Source organism: Scyliorhinus canicula, chromosome 4 (assembly GCF_902713615.1).
Source record: "Scyliorhinus canicula chromosome 4, sScyCan1.1, whole genome shotgun sequence".
Taxonomy (NCBI): domain Eukaryota; kingdom Metazoa; phylum Chordata; class Chondrichthyes; order Carcharhiniformes; family Scyliorhinidae; genus Scyliorhinus; species Scyliorhinus canicula.
Window position 1 is genome coordinate 107,300,841 of NC_052149.1, and position 22,605 is coordinate 107,323,445.

The window sequence follows — 22,605 nt, forward strand, 5'->3', positions numbered from 1 at the left end:
ACCCATCCGCGGGTCGAGCCCCAGAGTTTGACAATGCCTGGTCTAGGTCTTGCTCCATTTGGACATGGACTGCTTCAGTATCTGAAGAGTTGCAAATGGTGCTGAACATTATGCAGTCATCAGTGAGCACCCCAACCTCTGACCAAATGATGGAAGGAAGGTAATTGATGATGCAGCTAATGGTGGTTGGGCCTAGGACACTACCCTGAGAAACTCCTGCAGTGATGTCCTGGAACTGAGACGTTTGACCTCCAATCTCCACACCATCTTCCTTTGTGAAGGTATAATTCCAACCAGTTAAGTATTTTCCCTCTGATTCCCATTACTACAGTTTTGCTAGAGCTCCTTGATGCCACACCCACTCAAATGCTGCCTTGATGTCCAGGGCAGTCGCTCTCACCTCACTTCTAGAAATTCTAGCTCATCTTCCTTCATTTAAGCAGAATGGTTTTTTCTATTTCTCAAAGTACTTTATAAGATGTTTTCCGACCTGTGTTTGAGCACCGGATTTGACAATCTTTATTAGTGTCAGAAGTTGGCTTAGATAAACACTGCAATGAAGTTACTGTGAAAATCCCCTAGTCTACATACACCGGCGCCTGTTCGGGTACATTGAGGGAAAATTCAGAATGTCCAATTCACCTAAACGCACGTCTTTCGGGACTTGTGAGAAGAAACCGGAGCACCTGGAGGAAACCCATGCAGACACGGAGAACGTGCAGACTCCACAGACTGTGAACTGTGCCTGTTATCCGTAATCTTTGCTTCAACATCAGGAGATACACTAAATGCAAAGTGCTGCCAAACTGAAACAGTAGTAGGAAATGTCCAGCAAGTTAGTCAGCAGAAGTGGTGAGAATAGCGCATGTTTCAGATGTGCACCCTTGATCACAACCATAATAATCATTGATAAATTAATCCAAGGAAGAAGGAGCAAAAATAGAATGATCTGTGATGGGCACGTCTGCCAAAGAAGTAATGATTAAATTACAGAAATTATATCACCTTGAGATAATAGGCACAATAAAATAAAGCAAAGACATTAGAGGATAGAGAATGTGGGAAGATGAAGCAAATCATATCGGAAGCGATAAAAACTGGCAATTTTGGAAAAGCTTTACTGGGAATCCCCCTCCAACTGCTGGAGAGAAAGTCATCATCGTGGTTGAAGTCTGAAGTTATTTTCCAATATTAAGATTAGAGGGTTGCAAATGAAAAGAGAAGGCATAGTTCTATGATCTTGCATCCAGCTTCATTGAAGTAATGCAGTAGGCTAATAACTGAGTGGTCATAGTGAGAGTGAGATGAGGAATTGAAATGGCTAGTGACGGGAAGGGAGCTATGGTTATTCAGGTCAATGCATGGAAAATTGTATGAGTTGTGAATTGGGTACATTGGCCTTCAATGCTGAATTCACAATATGACTTCCTCTTGCATGAAGCTGCTCACTTCAAACAAGAAATGTAACTATTTACATTATTTCACACCTTGTCTACTGATCTTGAGAGAAATAGTAATGTCAAGGGGTTGTTCTAACTTCAAATAAATTTGCACCTGTAATGTTTTTGTATCTGCATTTTGCATGGGTTTATATGTTCTGTGTGTGGAGTATTGACTGCCATGGCTATCAGTTATGTCGGACCTTTGAGTGGCTGGATGATGCATCACACTAATTATTAATATGATTTTTTTTTTAAAGGGGTAAGCAGACTTTTCAAATGAAAAGAAATGAAGGGCAATTATTCATGTTGGCAATTGCTTGAACAGTAAAAGTTTGTTTGTAATTTGCACCTTTTACAACAGCAACTTGCATTTGTATAGGAGCTGTTACACGTAGAAATGGACATTGACCCAAATGAGATATCAGGGTGGTATGTGTGACCAACAACAGGTGGACTTCAAGGAAATTCCTTACAGAGACCAGGGACTAGGAGAGATAAAGCAATGTGACTGGAGCAATCCTGGTTAATTTCTCTTCTCCCACTATCCTGCCCCACCCCCAAATACTCCACATTCAAGATGAGGGATTTTGAGGCCAATTGTAACAGCCCCTGCTTATATCCTACTGAAAGAAAAACAATAAATACTGGACAATCTCAGCAGGTCTGCCAACATGGAGAGACAAGGAAGCTAACGTGTCGAGTCTGGATGACTCTTTGTCAAAGCTGGAGAGGACTGGAAATAGGGTAAAATTTATATTGTTGTTGGGGGGGCGTGGAGCAGTGAAGCTGGATAGAGGGCCAGCGATAAGTGGAGATTGACAAAGATGTTGTGGACAGAAAGACAAAGGGAATGTAATGAAGGTGAATAAAGCTAAGAAGAGTACTGACAGTGGCACATAAAGAGATTAGAATGTATGAATGTCCCTTCTCTCTCCACAGATGCTGTCAGATCCGCTGAGATTGCCCAGTATTTTCTGTTTCTGTATTACTTTCCAGCATCCGCAGTAATTTGCTTTTATATTAATTTCCCACTGGGATTGGGCTACATATCATAGAACTAGAATAGAAACAAGGATTTGATGGCCTGTTTAACCTTATTCCAACTAAATCACCAGTGGCGAGCGGATGAGGTTGAGTAAAGGAACAGAATTTTCCTATTTAATGCTAACAGAATAGGGAATAATGGGTGTAAAACTATTTTCCAAAGGCTAAGAGCTACAAGGCTCTTGTGCAAGGCTACAACATAGAATTCTTTGTTTTGTGATAAGTCTGCAATTTTTGTGTGAACAGAATGAAGTTATACAGGGGAGCAGCATTCTTGGAGCATGCCAGTTATTAGTACTGCAGCATTCATCTTGCTGAAAGTCCGATAAGATCTGTTTGTCTTTGAACCTTTCCATGCTGAGTTTTGCATATTTAAACTGCTGAGTTGAAATGCAATTGCTGGTCTGTATGAAAGATCCGGTCAATGGGGATTGCTTTGTATAGCCAACCGTACTCTTTTGACGCCATTTGCACTGAACCACATCAGTGCATTTAACATGTATGCACAAAATGTGTAATGTACTTCATAAATTCCATGCAGAAAATCATCACTGAAATGATCAGGTTGAAAGAGACCCAGGAGCTCTGATAAACTCAAAGTGCGATATATCCAACCAAAGAAGATTGATACTCCTTAAAGTTGATAGAATGTTGAACTGCCAAGTACAAGTAAGAGCAAGTCATGGGTCAGACTGCAGTGCTCTTGTCTAACCTTAAGTTGAGTACCATTTCTCCATTCTGGGAGACGTGATCACTGAAGTACAGAAAACATCTCCAAGGTTTTTTCTAACTTTCCAGCATCATAATTGTGTGTGGTACTGAGGGAGTGCTGGGCCCTTCAACCCATTTTGACTGCAATAATCAAGCATCTAACTATTCTAATCCTATTTTCCAGCACTTGGTCTGTGGCCTTGTATGCTATGGCATTTCAAGTGCTCACCTAAATACTTCTTAAAAGTTGTGAGGGTTCCTGCCTCTATCACCCTTTCAGGCTGAGTTCCAGATTCCCATCATTCTCTGTCATAGAATCATAGACTTCACAATGCAGAAGGACGCCATTTGACCCATCGTGTTCGCACTGGCCCTTGGAAAGAGCACCCTACTTAAGCCGACACCTCCACCGTAATCCAGTAACCCCACCTAACCTTTTGGACATTAAGGGCAATTTAGCATGACCAATCCACCTAACTTGCACTTCTTTGGACAGTGAAAGGAAACTGGTGCACCCGGAGGAAACCCACGCAAGCACTGGGAGAAAGTGCAAACTCCTCACAGACAGTAATCCAAGGCTGGTATTGAACTGGGATCCTGGAGCTAAGAGGCAGTAGTGCTAGCCACTGTGCCACCTTGATGCCTATGGTGCTTACTTTTAAATGAGAGAAACTGGAGCCCTGGTATACCCCTCGGGTGAAAGTAAAAGATCCCATGGCACTATTCAAAGAGAGGCAAGGTGCCCTGACCAACATTTTTTTCCTCAACCACCATCGATTAAACAAGTCACATGGTGATTTATTTAATTGTTGTCTTCGGAGCAGGTTTGCAAATTGGTTGCTTTGTTTCTTACATGAATAAAGCACTTGATTAGTTATGAAGTGCTTTGGAATGTCCTACGGTTGTGTAAGGCATTATGCACATGCTAATCATTTGGCTGTAGTGTGGTAACTAGGGGATCTTCACAGTAACTTCATTGCAGTGTTAATGTAAGCCTACTTATGACACCAATAAAGATTATTATTATTCTTTTTTATGAGAAAGCCTGCACAGGAGGCATTTGAGAGCTGATTCTCGAACTTCCACAATAAACCATCGGAGAAATCCAAGGATTCAAATTTTAGGAACCAATATCATGACGTTCTTGACGAGTGATTAATACTTGGGAGAGTGATGGCGATCAGATCTCTGGGATTATTTAAATAACACTGGATACAGGAAACTGGGAAATATGGGATTGTATTGGTGGAATGAATTAAGATGGGCCATGGCCGAACTTCCGGTGGCGTATTCGAGCAGGGCGGCCGCAGCAAGAAGAGTTCTGCCAGTGGCCACGATTTGCGGCGATTTTGGGGATTTCCCCGAGTCACCATTCACACACACCCTCCCCCACGACTATCGTTGGCTTTTGAGGCCGTCACAGGCAGCTAGCGGGGCCGGTTTAAAGACCGGCGAAGAACCCTGCGCAGGTGTCGGGCGGCGGGGGCTGAGGCGCTGGGCCCGGTGCGGAGGTCGGAGCAGCGGGGGTGGAGCTAAAAGTAGGCCGAGGTGGCAGGGCCGAGGCCAGGGCACGATATAGGTGGGGTGTCCCACATCGAATGGCTCCCACCTAGGACGAAATAAGAAGGCTGAAGTCTGGTCCCAGGGGAGCTCTGGGGGAATATAGAGGAGACGAGAAAGAAGTTTGGTGAAAGTTTTTTTTTTCTCCCTTTTTCCCCTTTTTTTGTGAAGGAAGAAAAATTGTTTCCAAAAAAAATTCAGATTGATGAAGGATAGGAGGGTGAAGGGGGGAAAAAGAGAAAAAAGAAAGGAAAAACAATAAACTGCTAAAGGATGCAAAGAGCAGCGTCGAAGAAAGGAGGAAACGCGGGTTCACTCCTGAATGAGGACGAGCAAAAGTGCTGACAAGATGGCGGAAGCTGAACCGCAAGGCGGGGCCGCACTACTTACAATGGAGAAGATGTGATGGTGATGGCGGTGGAGCTGGAAAAGCAGTTCGCGAGGAACATGGAGGCCTTGAGGAAGGAGACGGTGCTCGCATTGAAGTCATTGGTGGAAGAAGCAATCACCCCGGTGAGGGTGGCGGTGGCAAAGACATCCGCTGAGGTGAGAGAGCAGGGCGAGAAGATGAAGGAAGTGGAGGAGGCCATGTCAGGTCACAGCGACCAGGTCACCTCGATGGGGACGAGCTGCGGAGGGTGGTGGAGGTCAATAGAGGACTCCGAGCAAAGCTCGAAGACTTGGCGAACCGCTCAAGGCGGCACAATTTGAGAATTGTGGGCTTGCCCGAAGGGACGGAGGGCCCAAGGCCAACACAATACTTCACTAAGAAGTTGGCGGAGCTGATGGGGAAGGGTGAGAACCCCTCCCGATACGAACTAAACCGAGCTCATCGGTCATTAAGGCTGGAGCCAAGCGCAGTAATTATCTGCTTCCATAAGTTCTGCATGAAGGATAAAGTATTAAGCTGGGCGAAGCAGAAGCGTGAGGTGCAGTGGGATGGTACTGCGGTTCGGATCTACCAGGACTTGATGGTGGAGTTGGCAAAAAGACGAGCGGCATTCGGGCGAGTGAAGGCGGCATTGTCCAAGAAGGGGGTGCGATTTGGTATGGTGTACCCGGCGAAGCTGAGGGTAACGTATAACGCCAAAGACTTTTATTTTGAGGCGGCTGAGGCGTTTGTGAGGGCAGAAAGCTTGGGGCAGACGTGAGGAGCGGAACTGGAAGAGAGACTGCGGACTGTGTTTGAGCAGCTGGAAAATGTATAAATGCTACAACTTTCTTTTTACTGTTGTGTATTGTAATTTACTTCTCTTTGCATTGTTACAGAGTTCAAGTTAATGGTTGGGTTGATTGGCGTTCTGTGTTGCAACGGTTAAATCTTATGTTCGTGAATTGTATAGGTTGGATTGTTGGTTTTGTTTTTTTCTTTCTCTGGGACTGGGTGGAAGGGGATGATATATCTTGGCAGGGGGAGCCACCCGCGCTAGCTAGCTAAAGTCAGCTAGTGAACGGAGGTGAGGTGAGAGAAGGGCTGCGGACGCTGGAGCCTGGTTAGCAGGCTTCAATGGACCGAAGAGGTGAGCGAGAGGGGGGGGAAGGGATTGATGCTGGGAGATGGTTTTTCAGGGAGAAGTGTAGGAGGCTTCTTGGGAGGGGGGGGGGGGGGGGGGGGGGGGGGAATTGGTTCGATGTTAACAATCGACAGGGGCGGGTCAGGCTTATGGGGCAGGACCCGGTGGTATGATGATGGTGGATAAGAAAGGTCGGGGGTGGGGGAGGGGGGGAGGTGAGAGACCCCCAGTAAGGATAGTCAGGTGGAACGTGAGGGGGTTAGGAGGTCCGGTCAAGGGTGCTTGCGCATCTTAAAAGTTTGAAAGCCGATATGGCAATGCTGCAGGAGACTCACCTTGAGGGTGAAGGACCAGGTGAGACTTAAAAAGGGCTGGGTTAGTCAGGTGTTTCACTCTGGATTTGTTGGAACGGCTTGAGTGGTAGCGGTGTTGGTCAGCAAAAGGGTACGCTTCCAGATGGAGAAGGTGGTGGCAGATCAGGGGGGTAGATATGTGATTGTGACAGGGGCGCTAGAGGGGAGATTAGTGGCGCTGGTAAGTGTATACGGTCCCAAATGGGACGATGTGCGATTCGCGAAGAAGGTGTTCGGGGCCATTCCTGACTTGGACACACACGAGCTGATTGTGGGGGGGGCTGGAACTTGGTGCAGGAGCCAAGGTTGGACAGCTCACGGCTGCGCTCACTGGTCCCATCAGGGGGGGCAAAGGCGCTGGCTGGGCTAATGGTGGAAATGGGAGGAGTGGACCCTTGGGGGTTCGTGCACCCAAGGGAATGGGAGTACTCGTTTTTCTCAGCAGTCCATAAGGTATACTCTCGGATTGACTTTTATGTGGTGGTAAAGGCTTTGCTGGCTGGGGTCAAGGGGTCGGAATACTCGGCAATTACAGTGTCAGATCATGCTCCTCATTGGGTGGATATGGTACTGGAGAAGGGGATAGCGCAGAGGTCGGGATGGAAACTGGATGTGGGGCTTTTGGGGAAGCAAGTGTTCTGTGAGAAAATTGAAAAGGTAATTAAGGAATATGTAGGTTTCCACTGTACTGGTGAGGTAAAGGCGGTGGTGAGGGGTGAGTTAATTTTGTTTAAGGCCAGGGTGGACAAAGAGGAGAGGTTGGAGCAACAGAGGGTAATAGATGAGATGTTGGAGGTAGCTAGGAGTTATGCAGAAGATAGGGACCCATCGAAGCTGGAAAAGAGGAAGGAACTACAGGTGAGCTTCGATCGACTGTCCACCAGGAAGGCGGTGCACCAACTGAGACGAGCAAGGGGTGCAGTTTATGTTAGCAGGTCAGCTCCGGAGGGAAGCAGCGGCAAGTGAAATTCTTCAGATGAGGGATAGGGCAGAGAAGTTGGTGGTGGCTCCGGAGCTGATTAACAAGGTTTTTGAGGAGTTTTATGAGAGGTTGTACAGGTCAGAGCCACCCGGGGGAGACTGTGAGATGCTGGAATTTCTAGATGGGTTGGAGTACCCGAGGATGGGGAGGGGGACAGGGCTACATCAGAAGGAGCAATAGTGAAGCAGGAGATGAAGGATGCGATTGGGAGGATGCAGCCGGGGAAAGTGGCAGGGCTGGACGGGTTTCCGGTGGAATATTATAAAAAATTCAAGGATAAGTTGGCACCCCTGATGGTGGGGATGTTTGAAGAGGCGATAGGGAAGGGGGTGTTGCCACAAACCTTGGAGCAGGCATCGATTTCACTTGCTAAAAAAAAGATAAGGATCCGACGGAGTGTGGGTCGTATAGGCCCATACCTCTTCTGAATATGGACGCAAAAGCATTGGCGAAGGCTGGAGGAGTGCCTCCCGAAGGTGATGGGTGAGGATCAGACAGGGTTCGTGAGTGGGAGGCAGCTTTTTTTCGAACATTAGGAGGGTTTTGAACGTCGTTATGGCACCGGCGGAAGGGAAGGAAACAGAGGTGGTTGTGGCATTGGACGCCGAGAAGGCGTTTGACCGTGTAGAATGGGGATACTTGATGGCAGTTCTGGAGCGCTTTGGGATTGGACCAAGATTTGTAAACTGGGTAAAGCTATTATATAAAGAGCCGAAGGCGAGTGTCCGCACAAACAACATCAGCTCGAGATACATTTCTCTCCACCGTGGGACGAGGCAGGGATGTCCTATGTCCCCCCTGCTGTTTGCACTTGCGATTGAGCCATTGGCCATCGCATTAAGAAGTTCGGGAGCATGGAAAGGAATAGTGCTTGGGGGGGGTGGGGCGGTAAATAGAGCATAGGGTGTCCTTATATGCCAGTGACTTGCTGCTGTATGTGTCGGAACCGAGTGTGTCGATAGGGTGAATATTTGAGCTACTGCGAGTATTTGGGTCTTTCTCGGGGTACAAGCTGAACCTGGACAAGTGAGTATTTTGTGGTGTCTCGGCAGGGGATGGGAGCAGGTGTGGGGGGCTGTCATTCCGTCGGGCAGGGACTCACTTTAGGTATCTGGGAGTGCAGGAAGAGAAGGGGATTAAGACGCTGAAAGATTTGTTTCTGAGGGGTCGGTTTGCAGGATTGAGGGAGCTGGAAGCGAAGTATGGGCTGGAGCAGGGAGAAATGTTTAGATACCTGCAGGTTTGAGATTTTGCCAGGAAGGAGATACAGAGATTCCCGAAGGAACCGGCCTCCACATTGCTAGAAGAGGTGCTGACGACAAGGGGACAGGAGAAGAGGGTAGTGTCAGCGATGTACGGAGTTATTTTGGAACAGGAAAAAGCACCACTGGAAGGGGGGGGCATATGTTTTGGTCCTGTCCAAAGCTACAGTATTACTGGAAGGAGGTTTTTAGGGTAATTTCCAAGATGGGGCACAGGAAATTGGACCCGGGTCCCTGGGAGGCCATATTCGGGGTGTCGGACCAGCCACGGTTGGAAACGGGTGCGGAGGCAGATGTTGTAGCCTTCGCCTCGTTGATCGCCCAAAGGCGGATTCTGCTGGGATGGAGAGCACCCTCTCCACCCTGTGCCCTGGCGTGGCGGGGGGACCTGTTGGAATACTTGACCCTTGACAAGGTTATGTTTGAACTGAGGGGAAGGACGGAGGGGTTTTACAAATCATGGGCATTATTCATTATGCACTTCAAGAGCTGGATAACATCGAATATTAGTTTTGTGGGGATGGGTGGGAGGGTTGAGGGGAGGGGGGCTGTGTGTATTAAGGGTAACTATGGGTAATCCCTGATTCCTTTTTGTCATTTGTTTATGTAAACATGCGGGCTGATGTTTGGGGGTCGGTGGGGGGATGGGATCGTTGTTATTGTTATGGGGATTGACATATTTGTTGCTGATTATTGTTTATTGTTAGTGGGTGTAAATTCGGGAGAAAATGTGAAAAAGGAGGAGAATAAAAATATTTTAAAACAAGATGGGCCATGGCCTTCCTCATCCGTACGTACATTGATCTTTTAGCAAAAGCATCAGCAAATATTTGTTGTGTGCACTGGTGTAACCATCCGTCTCTGCGCCTTAGTTGCAAATGTCTGGCACAGTTTGCCTCCCCATTCAATCAATGGAGAAGTCGCAACTGTTAACCCTTGAAGTGTTCAGTTTACCTTGGGAGGTGTGTGTGGGAGGGAGGAGATGCAACTTTATCTAATTGAGCTCTGATCATCCCATAACTCTAAAATGCAGATGTGTAATTAAGTGTTTGTCACCCGCAGCACGAGGCCTCCGGGTATAACTCAAGCAATCGGAAAAATGGGCAAACAGCTTTGCAAAGAATTGACTTTAATGCTGAATCGGTTCTGAATAATTTGCAGTGTTGTCTCTTCACAACTATTAGGCTGAAAAGGCAGGGTTGCAGAGATTGCAATTGTGTGATATTCTTCGGTTGAGAGCAGAAAGCACTTGACACCGCACAGTTTGAGTGACAAAAATCATTTTGACAGCCATATTATTGTCTCTTGTGTTTGGTGTAATTTTTATGACACAATAATCCTTCTGTTCTTTTGTACTTTAGAACTGCTCTATCTTGAATGCTCTGCAGAGTGCTGAAATTGTCAATTTTTCTACCCAACGTGAGCTTCATGCAAAATGTTTGAATGTAACATGAAGCCGAATGAAAATAAGATGTGCTTGTCTGGGCTTTATTGCAGCAAGAACCATTTTTGCCTGGGGTGACATAACATGCTAAAATAGGCCTATCACCACTTGATAATGCTTACATCGTTAGTTCCATAATGAATGTGCTGTTTTTACATTTAGCATTGCTTGCTGTGTGCAAACTACTGTGCTGTGATTGGGAGCACCAAAATCCTCCGTGTGTTCCTTGTAGACGTTATAATGGTGCAGCATTAAAACATTCTCTAAAAGTCCATTCAATCAAATTGCTAAATAAATCCTGAAAGTAGCAAGTCCAGCACAGTAAAGATGCATGTGCAATTTATTGGAACAAAACATATGCATTTCATATCTGCAGACCTGGCTGCTTATATAGAGCCTTGATCAGCCCCTATCTAAACAGCACGTTATAGGATATATTGAAGGTGGCAAGTATATATTGACCTGACAATGCTTGGAGGGATAGATTAAGGAGGTAGGCTGGTTTCAAAAGTTGGGTGTGGGGTTACAGAGGGGGTGGTTGATCTGAGCGAGGTGTTCAAAATGTTAAAAATATTCAGTTGGGTAGATACAAGGATACAATTTGCTCTGGTGGGGTGGAGTGAAATAGAATGAGGGGTCTTGGTCTTAAAATGAGGGCCAGTCAGTTTAGGAGGGAAATGGGATGTGGGTGGCACTGCAGTTAGGACTGCTGCCTGACACGCCAGGGTTCAGTTTCATCCTTTGGTGACTTTGTGGAGTTTGAACTTTCTCTTCATGTCTGCGTGGGTTTCCTCTGGGTGCTCTAGTTTCCTCCCACAGTCCAAAGATGTCCAGGTTAGGTGGATTGGCCATGCTAAATTGCCCTTTAGTTTTGAAAGGTTGCCTAAATTGCCCAAAGTTTAGATGGGGTCATGGGGTTACAGGAATAAGGCTGGGGAGTGGGTCTGGGTTGGGTGCTCTATCAGAGGGTTTAAGTAAACTTGGTGGGCGGAATGGCCTCTTTCTGCACTTTAGGGATTTTATGAAATCAGGAAACACTTATCGCACAAAGGGTATGGGAAATCTGGACTGGACTTAGCTCAGTAAGTTTTTCGATGGGTATGAGTATCATGGTATATAAGACTAAGGAGGGTAAACAGAACTGCTGTTCAGATCAGCCATGATTTAATTGAATTGGGGAACAGGTTCACAGAATTACTACAATGCAGAAGGAATCCATTTTGCCCATCCAGGCTGCACCAGTTCTCCGAGTAAGCAGTTCACGTAGTGCCATTTTCCTGCCTCTTCCCAGAACCCTGAACTTCCTTTTCAGATAAGTCTAATTTCCTTTTGAGTGCTTTAATTGAACCTGCCTTCCAGGCCTTAATCACTTGCTGTGTTTTTAGCAGATTTTAAAGTCTTATGCAATTGCAGCAAGACTTCCTACTCTTGTACTCCCAACCTCCTTGCAATGAAGGCTAATGCAGCGATTGCCTTCCTTATTTTTTCTTTCAGTCCGAACTAACCTTATTGATTTGTATACAAGGATACCTGAATTCCACTGAATCCCAACAATTTCCAATTTCTCTCCTTTTTAAAAAAACAAATTTGCTTTTCCATTTTTCCTACCAAAGGAGGATAATTTCGTGCTTCCCATATTATACTCCACATGCCAAATTCGCGGTTAAAATCACTTAATTTGTCTATAGTGCTGTTGCAGCCTCTTCACATCCTCTATGTTTACAGTTTACATTTTCCACCTAGCTTTGTATCGTTGGCAGATTTTGATAAGGAGAAAGTGAAATGTACCCAAGTCATGGATAGAAATTGTAAATATCTCCGGCCCAGCACTGATCCTTGCAGCACTCCTGCAGTTACACCCAGCAATCCTGAAAATGTTCTGTTTATTCCTGCTTCCTGTTTTCCGCCTATTAACCAATCGTCAATCGATGTTAATACGTTTCACCAATCTCACCATCTCTAATCTTGTTTAACACTGCACTGAGTTGCTTTTAGAATGTGATTTTCAAAATTTAAATTTGTAACCACTTAATATTTGGATTTGAATTTACTCCTGATCAATATTTTTTTCGCTTTGATGCAATCTTTGAGAACAAATTGTCCATATTTTGTGCAAAACTGATGTTCTTGTTGGATATGCAGTGACAATAGATGTTTGAAAGTAGCAAAATAAACTTGTGGTTTTTCCAAGGTTTTGACTTGAGGTACCACATTAAAAGGAAAGTAGAATGAAATGCATCTGGCTTTGATGCTGGCATCACTTACCATATGTGAAAAATTATTGTTTTCGTATTCCCCTTTGATTAAAAGGTTTTGTTCTGAGGAGCAGGTGATTTTTGTCTTTAAGCTAACCTGTCTCTTGTGTTTTTGAAGCCAGGAACTGGAAAGATGTGACATACAAAGGGTCAGAGGAGCTTCAGTTGGTCTATCTACAGGGTTGCCCAGGAGAGCAGGAGGAAATGGAAGTGGTAGTGCCAATGCCAGTTCAGATGACATTGAGTCATGAAAGGTGAGGAATTGCTCTTAAACCAGGGCTATTGGTGAATTTCGCTCCAAATTTACTAGTGACAGTGTGGACAGAACCACTTCATGTTACTTTCCATGAGTGGATGGTAACTTGTTTGTTTTATATGTATGATACAGATGCCTGAGCTCGGTAACTTATACTGTGAGACAAGCAAAATTCTGGATGTGCTTAACAAGTCAAACAGCATCTGTGGAGAGAGAGATGGAGTTAACGTTTGAGATCAATGGCCTTTCACCAGAACTGAAACAATCTTCTTTACGTAATAACTAAATCTTTCAGTCTCTGTCTGAAGCTCTCTTTGCAATTCCACAATGTTTGCTGAATTCCCTTCTTGACCTGTAAAGACACCGGATTGCTATCTGTTCCTTCGCCTTACAGTATGGCGGATATCCATTTCGGCATGTTTCTCTTTTTTGTTTTTTTTTTGTACCTTTTGTTATACTTGGAGGATTCCAAATGATGCCAGAATGGATAACTTTATCTCAATGAAAGGTTTAGAGAACTGTATTAATGGGGGTAAATTTCACAGTGGAGTTGGGTGGAAAACTGACTGTTCTTTCTACACGAGATTAGTGGCTGGCAGGAAACAAAGTAAAGGTTACCCAGTGATTTTACTGGACTTTGGAACTGTTAATGCAAGCTTTTTATTGGTCTTAAAATCAACAATTTTTATCTAGCGTCCTCTTTTCCTCGTGTTTTAGCTGTGTAAAATGGACATAATGTGAATGGGATATTAATATTAGACAAACAGTAGTTGCCTGTTAAGAAACTTTTGACAGAAAGTGTTAATATTGCCAGCAAATCTATTCCATTCTCATCACACGAAGTGAGAGTCATAGTGAATTGTCATGAGTCAAAAGATTTTTATTGAGTTTAAAAGGTCAGGAAAACTGAACGTTGATTTGCCAAATGTTTAAGTAGCCCACATTTGCTATTTACTTGTCTGAAACGAGTCCTGTTCCTAGCTGACATAGAACTGGCAGTTTTCTCGTTTGTTGAGTGAGTGAATACAGATTTCGACGTGCTTATGAGCGATACAAATGGAAAAAGCCTCCAGGTCTGAACCCCAGTCTACTCAGTGGTAGTAGAGGCTATCCACTGACTTGCTGGAAATTTCACACTTGCAAAAATGAAGTGACGGGCGTAATTGGCTTGTATGTGCTACTCATCACAATCATGGTGACATTTAATCATGGTTTACATGTGCACTGGCCAGAGGGACTGGTATTGAACTATTGACTACATTTGTGAAATTGTACCTCCCTGAGATAGAATACATCTAAGGAAGAAATACCTCTAATAATTTTGGTGGGAATGCCAAAATTCTTCATTTTGATGTGGAAATGAAATTGAAAGGTTTCTTATCCCTCCATAGAATGCCTACAGTGCAGAAGGAGGCCATTCGATCCATCGAGTCTGCACCGACCCTCCCAAAGAGTACCCTACCTAGGCCCACTCCCCTGCACATCTTTGGACTGTGGGAGGAAAACGGAGCACCCGGAGCAAACTCGTGCAGTTACTGGGAGAATATGCATACTCCACACAGACAATCACTTAAGGCTGGAATCGAACCCAAAGATTCACAACCCTCTGTGTAAAGAAGTTTCTCCACAATTCGGTCCTAATTTACATCCCTTTAATTTTGAAATTGTGCCCCCTAGTTCTAGACTCTAACCCACATACAGCATCCCACATACATACAATTGTAAAGGTCTGTTCCTTTATGGATTTTGTAGATTTCAATGAGATCACCTCTCATGCTTTGAAATTCTAGAGAATACAGGCACAGTTTGTCCAATCTCTTCATAAAACAGTCCCATCACCCCCAGAACAAATCTGATGTGCCCTTGTTGCACTCCCTTTATGGCAATAATATCCAATAATTTGATTTGAGTATCAGAAATACACAGCAAATGGGATATTGGTGCTCAAATTGAATTATAAGAATTTGAATTAGTAGGCTTTGGATTGAGGAGTAATCAGGTTTGTGCTGTACTGAAAACTGTTTTAATGCGGTAAATCAGTGTTAACTGCATATATTGTTGTCTTCTATTCTACTTGTGAGGGTTTCATCCATGTTTTTGGGAGAATGGGCCATTTGTTGAAATTACGAATCTATTTACCTTGAAGTAAAATAAGCTGTTAATGAATTGGGATGGTTATGGCATACTTGGTACATGGTTCTGCTTTACCTCAGTGGCATTTGTTTGCCTTGCTCTTGTGTGAGGGTGATGCCACATTAATAATGGACAGCACCACTGATCTGTCCCGACATGGGTGGAGTTGAAGACGATCCTCCTGACTTCCAGTAGACACCGAGGCTATCATAACATCCAGCACGGTCAGGGTTCTGTGAAGTATAGCAGTGTGTCTCATCTTTGTGTTTCCATTGCACCTTCAGGCTGAAGAACTACACATGAAAATCATGGAACAACTAAGGACTAACCCATTGGTTGGTAAACTAACAGGATTTGCTGAAAAGCTAGTTTTACAATAAAAGGAGAATGACATTGATAAATCAGCATTCTCACCAATCCCGTGGATTCCCTGCCAATGGCTTTGTTAAAAAATATTATTAGTGTATTGAAATCAGATGTTGGAGTACTGCTGGAAAGCTCCCTTTGCGCAGGTTGCACTCTAATTAGCGACTGGGAAGTGCTGAATATAACACTTATGGATTGCTCATGGGAGTGAGTAGTACCACTGAACCTGAGTGAGTGGTACCACTGAACCTGAGGAAGCTTTGAAGGCATATATATAAAAAAAGGTCTTCTGTTAGGGCAGGTTCCGTTTTAAATCTATCTTGAATACTGTGGGAAGATAACATTGTTTATATCACTCTTTTTGTCATCATTCTTCACAGTGCTGCATATTTCATGGGAACAACAATGTGTTTTTCTATAAATGTCAAATTTTTGAAGAGAGAATCAAATTTTTTTCCAAATAAGGGGCAATTTAGCATGGCCAGTCCATCTACCGTGCACGTCTTTTGGGTTGTGGGGTGAGACCCACACATACTCGAGGAGAATATGCAAACTCCACGTGGACAGTGACCCGGGGTCAGGATTGAACCCGGGTCCTCAGTGCCGTGAGGCAACAGCGTTGACCTCTGTACCACCGTGCCGCCCGATCAATTTGGTTTTCTGTTGAACTGTCTGAAGTTTAACTTGTCTATTGGATTGCTGATACACTGTATTGGATTGCTGATACACTGTATTGGATTGCTGATACACTGTATTGGATTGCTGATACACTGTATTGGATTGCTGATACACTGTATTGGATTGCTGATACACTGTATTGGATTGCTGATACACTGTATTGGATTGCTGATACAAGGTTCTATCATTGTGCTGAGCCAACTAACTGCATTCTGAACAGTTGTTCTTCACAGGGAACAGGTATTGTTTGGGTTTTCATTGCTACCACCTGCTGCCTCTCTCTCACTCTCACTCACTATTGCTCTCACTCTCACTCGCTCTCACACTCATTCTCTCTCTGTGAGATTGGGCACTCTGTGGTGGCCCAGTACTCTGTCCAGTCTGGCTAAGAGCTAGGAATCCTTGTTAAGCAAGGTCAACTGACAGTAGGATGTGACGTCTGGCCCTCTTATGATCACCTGCTTTGTGTCACCTTGAGAACTGGTTTCATGCTTTATTTGGTGTAGTTATGCAAGCTACCAATTATTACAGGGCTTGAGCAATTCACTGTTTTGTGTGGTTTATTGCATCATTTATAAACAGTGGAACATCAAACTTCACGGTGTACCAGTTTATAAGAAGTAATGACAAGGGAAGAGCTGTGTGAGGAGAGTCTTTGGTTTACATTGAAAGCTGGATTCGTTCAGGCTAACTATTGAATACACAGAACATTTGCGTGCAAAAATGTTGGCGAAATTTAATGCCTTCTACAGTGTATTTGTATATGCATTTACCTTGAGCATGCTCCCTCATTATTATTTGCTTTCAAAATAATCAGACTATTGATACACTGCCGACTCCTTGAAGAGGAATCCTATTTCTCTCATTCAAGAAGTCCGTACATGCAATGAAATCTTTCCCAGAACTCAGTAAATGGACACTACCTCTCCTTCTTCAAAGAACTGACAAGTTACTAATTTACGCTGTACATATGCCTATATTTCGATGCTGAGATGTGCAATCTTCAAATAGTAATATTTGTGTGAAGCAGCTAGTTTGATATAGTGATACCAGTATTTTCAATTGATCAACCAGTTTTTGCAGTAATTTACGATGATATGGTGTTGTCACATAGGTGCATTTTTGAAGGAATCTGTAACTTGTTTCAAGAGTCTGGCAATGCAAGGCTGGCACCGTAAAGCTATCTTTATTTAGGATAGTTTTTCTAGTAAAATAAATGTAGCATTCCTTAGTTTGATGGTATGCAAGGCAACATTGAGTTTCTTCTGAACTCCTTTCCCTTTTGAACTATTCTGTTGGTGTTTTATTGGCTCTAATAGTTCGACTAGTTAGATTATGATGGAAGGATATTTTTGTACTATACATAAAAGACCAATATGTTGATATGTGTGGTTGCACACTGGGAGCCAAGCTATTTCCAGTGTCTGGATTAAGGAGGTTAGAAGGTGGTGGGGTGACTGGATCAGGGGAGAGGCAGATGAGAAAAGGACTGGGACAGGGCAGGAGAAGATGGAACATCAGACGGTGATGAAGGAATGGGTATTACTGAACCAGGTTCCATTGGTTCGAGGGGATGGAAGAGATCGAGGAAGAGGAGGGAGTATTGAAAGGGCAATAATGAGCTTTGCCAGTTTACCTTTTGGGGAAGGGAAGCTACTCTGGGTTAGAATTGAGCGCGGTGTCTGTGCGTGTATCCATGTGTATATGAGATGGGGAGGCACTCATGGAGGGTATGAGGCAGAAATACTAGAGATTAATATTTTGACTTAAGATCTGGGATAATGCTGAGCTGTTTCTCAATGGGTTGGATGGCATGAAGTTTCCCCCTCATTTTGTGGAGGGAAATTACTGCTCGTAGCTCGTAGCTTGGTTACGGGACGGCATAGTGGCAGAGTTCAGCTCAGGCATCGATGTGGGATGGTCTTTATTCTTAGTGGGGGGAATGGAAACATGCAAATTTATTCAGGAAAGAGAAATACATAGTTCATCCTCTGGAACAGTGGAATGGTTATTGTTTTTGATGGAATGGAGAGGAAGCTGAGCCTCATTATTGTGTGTTTGGAGGGGGTTAAGAATGTCTTTGTCCACTGGAGATATGTTAGTAGACCAGCTTTGCTTCTGGTCTGGAGATTGCAGGTTCTTGGATGGATTTGTTTATTGTCACGTGTACTGAGGTACAGTGAAAAATATTTTTCTGCAAGCAGCTCAAACAGATCAAGTACATGAAAATAAAATAAATTAGAAGAAAATACATAATAGGGCAACACGAGGTACACAATGTAAATATATAGACACCGGCATCAGGTGAAGCATACAGGAGTGTAGTATTAATCAAGTCAGTCTGTAAGAGGGTCATGTGTGTACAGGGAGTATAGTAGGGGGCTAAGTACGCAGCCTTGCGGGGCCCCAGTATTGAGGACTATTGTGGAGGAGGTGTTGTTTATTCTTACTGATTTGTGGTCTGTGGTTCAGAAAGTCGAGGATCCATTTGCAGAGTGAGGAGCCAAGTCCTAGGTTTGGAGCTTTGATATGAGTTTGGCTGGGATTATGGTGTTGAAGGCTGAGCTGTAGTCAATAAATAGGATTCTGACGGAGGAGTCCTTGTTGTTGAGATGCTCCAGGGATGAGTGTAGGGCCAGGGAGATGGTTGTGGAGCGGTTGCGGCGATATGGGAATTGTAGTGGATCAAGGCATTCTGGGAGTATGGAGTTGATGCGCTTCATGACCAACCTGTTGAAGCACTTCATTACTGGATGGTGGTCATTGAGGCACGTTGCCTGGTTCTCTGCCCTAATTGGCCAGATTATTATGGAAGGATGTATTTATACTATATTTACACAATATAATACATCCAGTGGATGCAGTGCAAATTTTGAAGAGGACTGAATTTGTCCTCTGTGGATAAGGGAATGTTTAAATTTTGATTTGATTTATTATTGTCACATGTATTAGTATCCAGTGAAAAGTATTGTTTCTTGCATGCTGTACGAACAATGCATACCGTACATCGGGAAGGAAGGAGAGACTGCAGAATATAATGTTACAGTTAGAGCAAGGTGCAGAGAAAAGATCAACTTAATTTGAGGTAGGTCCATTCAAAAGTCTGATGGCAGTAGGGAAGAAGCTGTTCTTGAGTCGGTTGGTACGTGACCTCAAACTTTGGTATCTTTTTCCTGACGGAAGAAGGCGGAAGAGAATATGTCCGGGGTGCGTGGGGACCTTAATTATGCTGGCTGCCTTTCTGGGTGGGAGGCTGGTTTACGTGATGGACTGGGCTACATTCATGACCTTTTGTAGTTTCCTGCGGTCTTGGGCAGAACAGGCTCCATACCAAGCTGTGATACAACCAGAAAGAATGCTTTCTGTGGTGCATCTGTAGAAGTTGGTGAGGGTCGTAGCTGACATGCCAAATTTCCTTCGTCTTCTGAGAAAGTAGAGTCGTTGGTGGGCTTTCTTAACTATAGTGTCGGCATGGGGGGACCAAGACAGGCTGTTGATGATCTGTACACCTAAAATCTTGAAGCCTTTCTACTTCGTTCCCCTTGATGTAGACAGGGGCATGTTCTCCATTACGCTTCCTGAAGTCAATGATAATCTCCTTTGTTTTGTTGACATTGAGGGAGAGATTATTGTCATCGTACCAGTTCACCAGATTCTCTATCTCATTCCTGTACTCTGTCTCATCATTGTTTGAAAGTCGCCCCAGCAGGTTCCATATTCTCAGCACTCTAAGGAAAGACAGACAAATTTTGTTTACTTTTGTTCTCATTTGTTGTCATTGATTTTATTGGTATAGTTATTGCGCTGAATGTGAGGGGTCTAATTAACACACATGTAGCCGGATTTCTGTGGAGCCAGGCCGACTGTGGCCTTGAAAAATGGCAGGTGGGAGTCCCGTTCCCATTTCCAGCAGATGCTATTTTTGCCGGTAGGGGAAAGGAGATGCGGTGTGAATCATATCAGCGGGAAGTCTGAACTCAGTAGTCATTTAAAATTTATGCTGAGTTCAAATAGACCCCGCTTTCCTGTTCCAAGGGTCTCTAACCTGTAGTGTGAGGAGTCCAATTTGTGGAGGAGGCATAAATGCTCATGGAGGGCAGATAAAGTCATGATAAGTGTCATTATTGTTATTCTAATGGACTCTAGGAAGGAGAGAAGGATTCTGGAAGGGGATAAATCCACCATGGTTAACAAAAGAAATGAAGGGTAATATTAAACTGAAAGAAAAAACAATCTGGCAAAGATTAGTGATAAGCCAGAGGATTGAGAAAGTTTTGAAAACCAACAAAAGATGATCAAAAAAAATAGAGGGAAAAGAGAAACTGTGAGGATAAACTAGCAAGTAATATAAAAACGGCAGCAAAGGCTTCTTTAAATATTTAAAAAGGAAAAGAGAGGCCAAAGTGAACCTCGTCTCCTTGGAGAATGAGACTGGAGAAATAATGACGGAGAACCAGGAAATGGCAGAGGAGTTAAGTTAATACTTTGCACCAGTCTTCATGGTGGAAGACCCTAATAACTTTCCAAAAATAAATAATCGGGGAGTGGGGGGGAATAAATGCAATAATAATAATCACTGGGGAAAAAGTACTAAGGAAACTAATGTGGCTAAAGGCTGATTAAGTCCCCTGGACCTGATGGGTTGCATCCCAGGATATTAAAGGAAATTGGTACAGAGATAGTGGATACGCTGGTAGTAATCTTCCAAGAATCATTAGATTCTGGAAAGTTCCCAGAGATTTGGAAAACTGCCAATGTAACACCTTTATTCAAAAAATGAAGGAAACAAAGAACAAGTAACTGTAGGCCAGTTAGATTAACTTCTGTCATTGAGATTCTCAGGGGGCTTGACAGGGTAGATGCTGAAGATCTTTCCTCTTGTGAGGGAGTCTAGGACCAGAGGGTATAATATCCGAGTAAAGGGTGGCCTATTTAAGACCGAGATGAAGAAGAATTTCTTCTCTCATAAGGTTGTGTTTCTGTGGAATTCTTTACTGCAGTTGTTTGGTTATTAAGTACGTTCGAGGCTGAGATAGACAGATTTTAGTAAGGGAGTCGAGGGCTATGCGCATAAGGCTGGAAAATGAAGTTTAAAAAAAAAATAAATTTAGAATACCCAATTAATTTTTTCCAATTAAGGGGCAATTTAGCGTGTCCAATCCACCAAACTTGCACATTTTTGGGTTGTGGGGGCGAAACCCACGCAAACACGGGAGAACGTGCAAACTCCACACGGACAGTGATCCAAAGTTGGGATCGAACCTGGGACCTCGGCGCCGTGAGACCGCAGTGCTAACCCACTGCGCCACCGTGCTGCCCCCTGGAAAATGAAGTTGAGGATTATATCAGATCACCCATGATCTCCTTGAATAGCCTTGATGGGCCGAATGGATTACTTCTGCTCCCTCGTCCTATGGTCTTATGGCTACAGCTGTCAGAGAAAAAAAAAGCACTTGCTGCTAGAGTGCATTAATTTATCTGGTGTAGTTTAGGAAATAAAATTATTGTCTGTTCTGCAGTTTTTTGGGAGCCTTCATTGTTGACATTTCTCACATGCTGTGCTTGTAATGAATGCTTGGCTGAGTTTCAAGAGTTCAAACCTCACTTATCTTAGCAAGGTGCTGAGTTCACAATTTAATTGACAGATTTGAGAGGCTAATAAAGAATCAGTTGTGGTTGCTGAACAGAAGATTTTCTTTTTAGAAGAATGACCATTTGTTTTGAGGGGATTAAAACTTTTGGATCTCATGAGTTTTTCTCGTAGGTTCTGCCTATATAGGATGAGGTGGCATGGGAGGATATGAAGAGGCATGGGGGTAAGTACGGGAATGAGGGCTAGAACGTTTGGTCTGAACAAAGTTAGTTAACCTGCCTTTTTCATTTGGGTCCAATAGCCTTTTTTGAAACTGATCTAAAGTCTCAGCGGACCGAAGTGGACCTTCTAACCAATCCCCTTAACCACTGATTCACCTCTGTGGCTGCTTCCAAACCCCTTCCAGGGACGTGAGGCTCACCTCAATCTCTCTCACGCATGCACACACACCACCCTGGACGATCTGCCGAGTCAGGGTATTTCCAGGTGCAAACTTTTCCCACCTCCATAGCAAAGGTCTGGATCACCGATTTAAGTTGAGGCACCCCTGGCAATTATGCGTTTTAATTTTTGTTACTTATCGAGCTTGGTAACTCTTCAAACTGGTTCCTTTGAAGTTATTGCCAATATACATTTGAACAAGCTATTTAAACAAAAGTATTTTTATGTGACTTTGTGAGGTACTGATAATCAGGATGCGCGTTTAAATGTAAATGGGTTTGTTCCATTATGTGATGCTTTTTTTTGGATTAAGATATGGGCAGCATTTTTGTATGGATTTAGGAACGTTTGGTCTGAACAAAGTTAGTTGACCTGCCTTTTTCATTTGGGATTTTAATCATCTGACTTTAAATTTCAAGAACTGTTTGGTTTGACAGCCATTTTTACCTTTGAGGGAAAGGAACACTCTGAGCTGGGTATGTTTTCAACATTCTTGTTATTTTAGTGTCTTCCTGGGGTCTGTGGTGAATTGAACTGCTGAATGCAAGGCCTTGTGACGTTGCCACTGCTG

At 43.9% G+C, this 22,605-nt stretch overlaps 2 protein-coding genes across 3 annotated transcripts in view; one reads left to right on the forward strand and one right to left on the reverse strand.

Moving 5' to 3' along the window:
• The window catches only part of LOC119964231, a 901,051-nt gene that overhangs the window by 575,240 nt on the left and 303,206 nt on the right, over positions 1-22,605 (reverse strand).
• The window catches only part of tsen15 (TSEN15 tRNA splicing endonuclease subunit), a 71,161-nt gene that overhangs the window by 16,844 nt on the left and 31,712 nt on the right, over positions 1-22,605 (forward strand). For both annotated transcript variants that reach the window (XM_038794989.1, XM_038794990.1), the window contains exon 3: positions 12,686-12,821. In XM_038794989.1, coding sequence (XP_038650917.1) covers positions 12,686-12,821 — 136 coding nt within the window. The remainder of the gene's footprint in view (positions 1-12,685; positions 12,822-22,605) is intronic.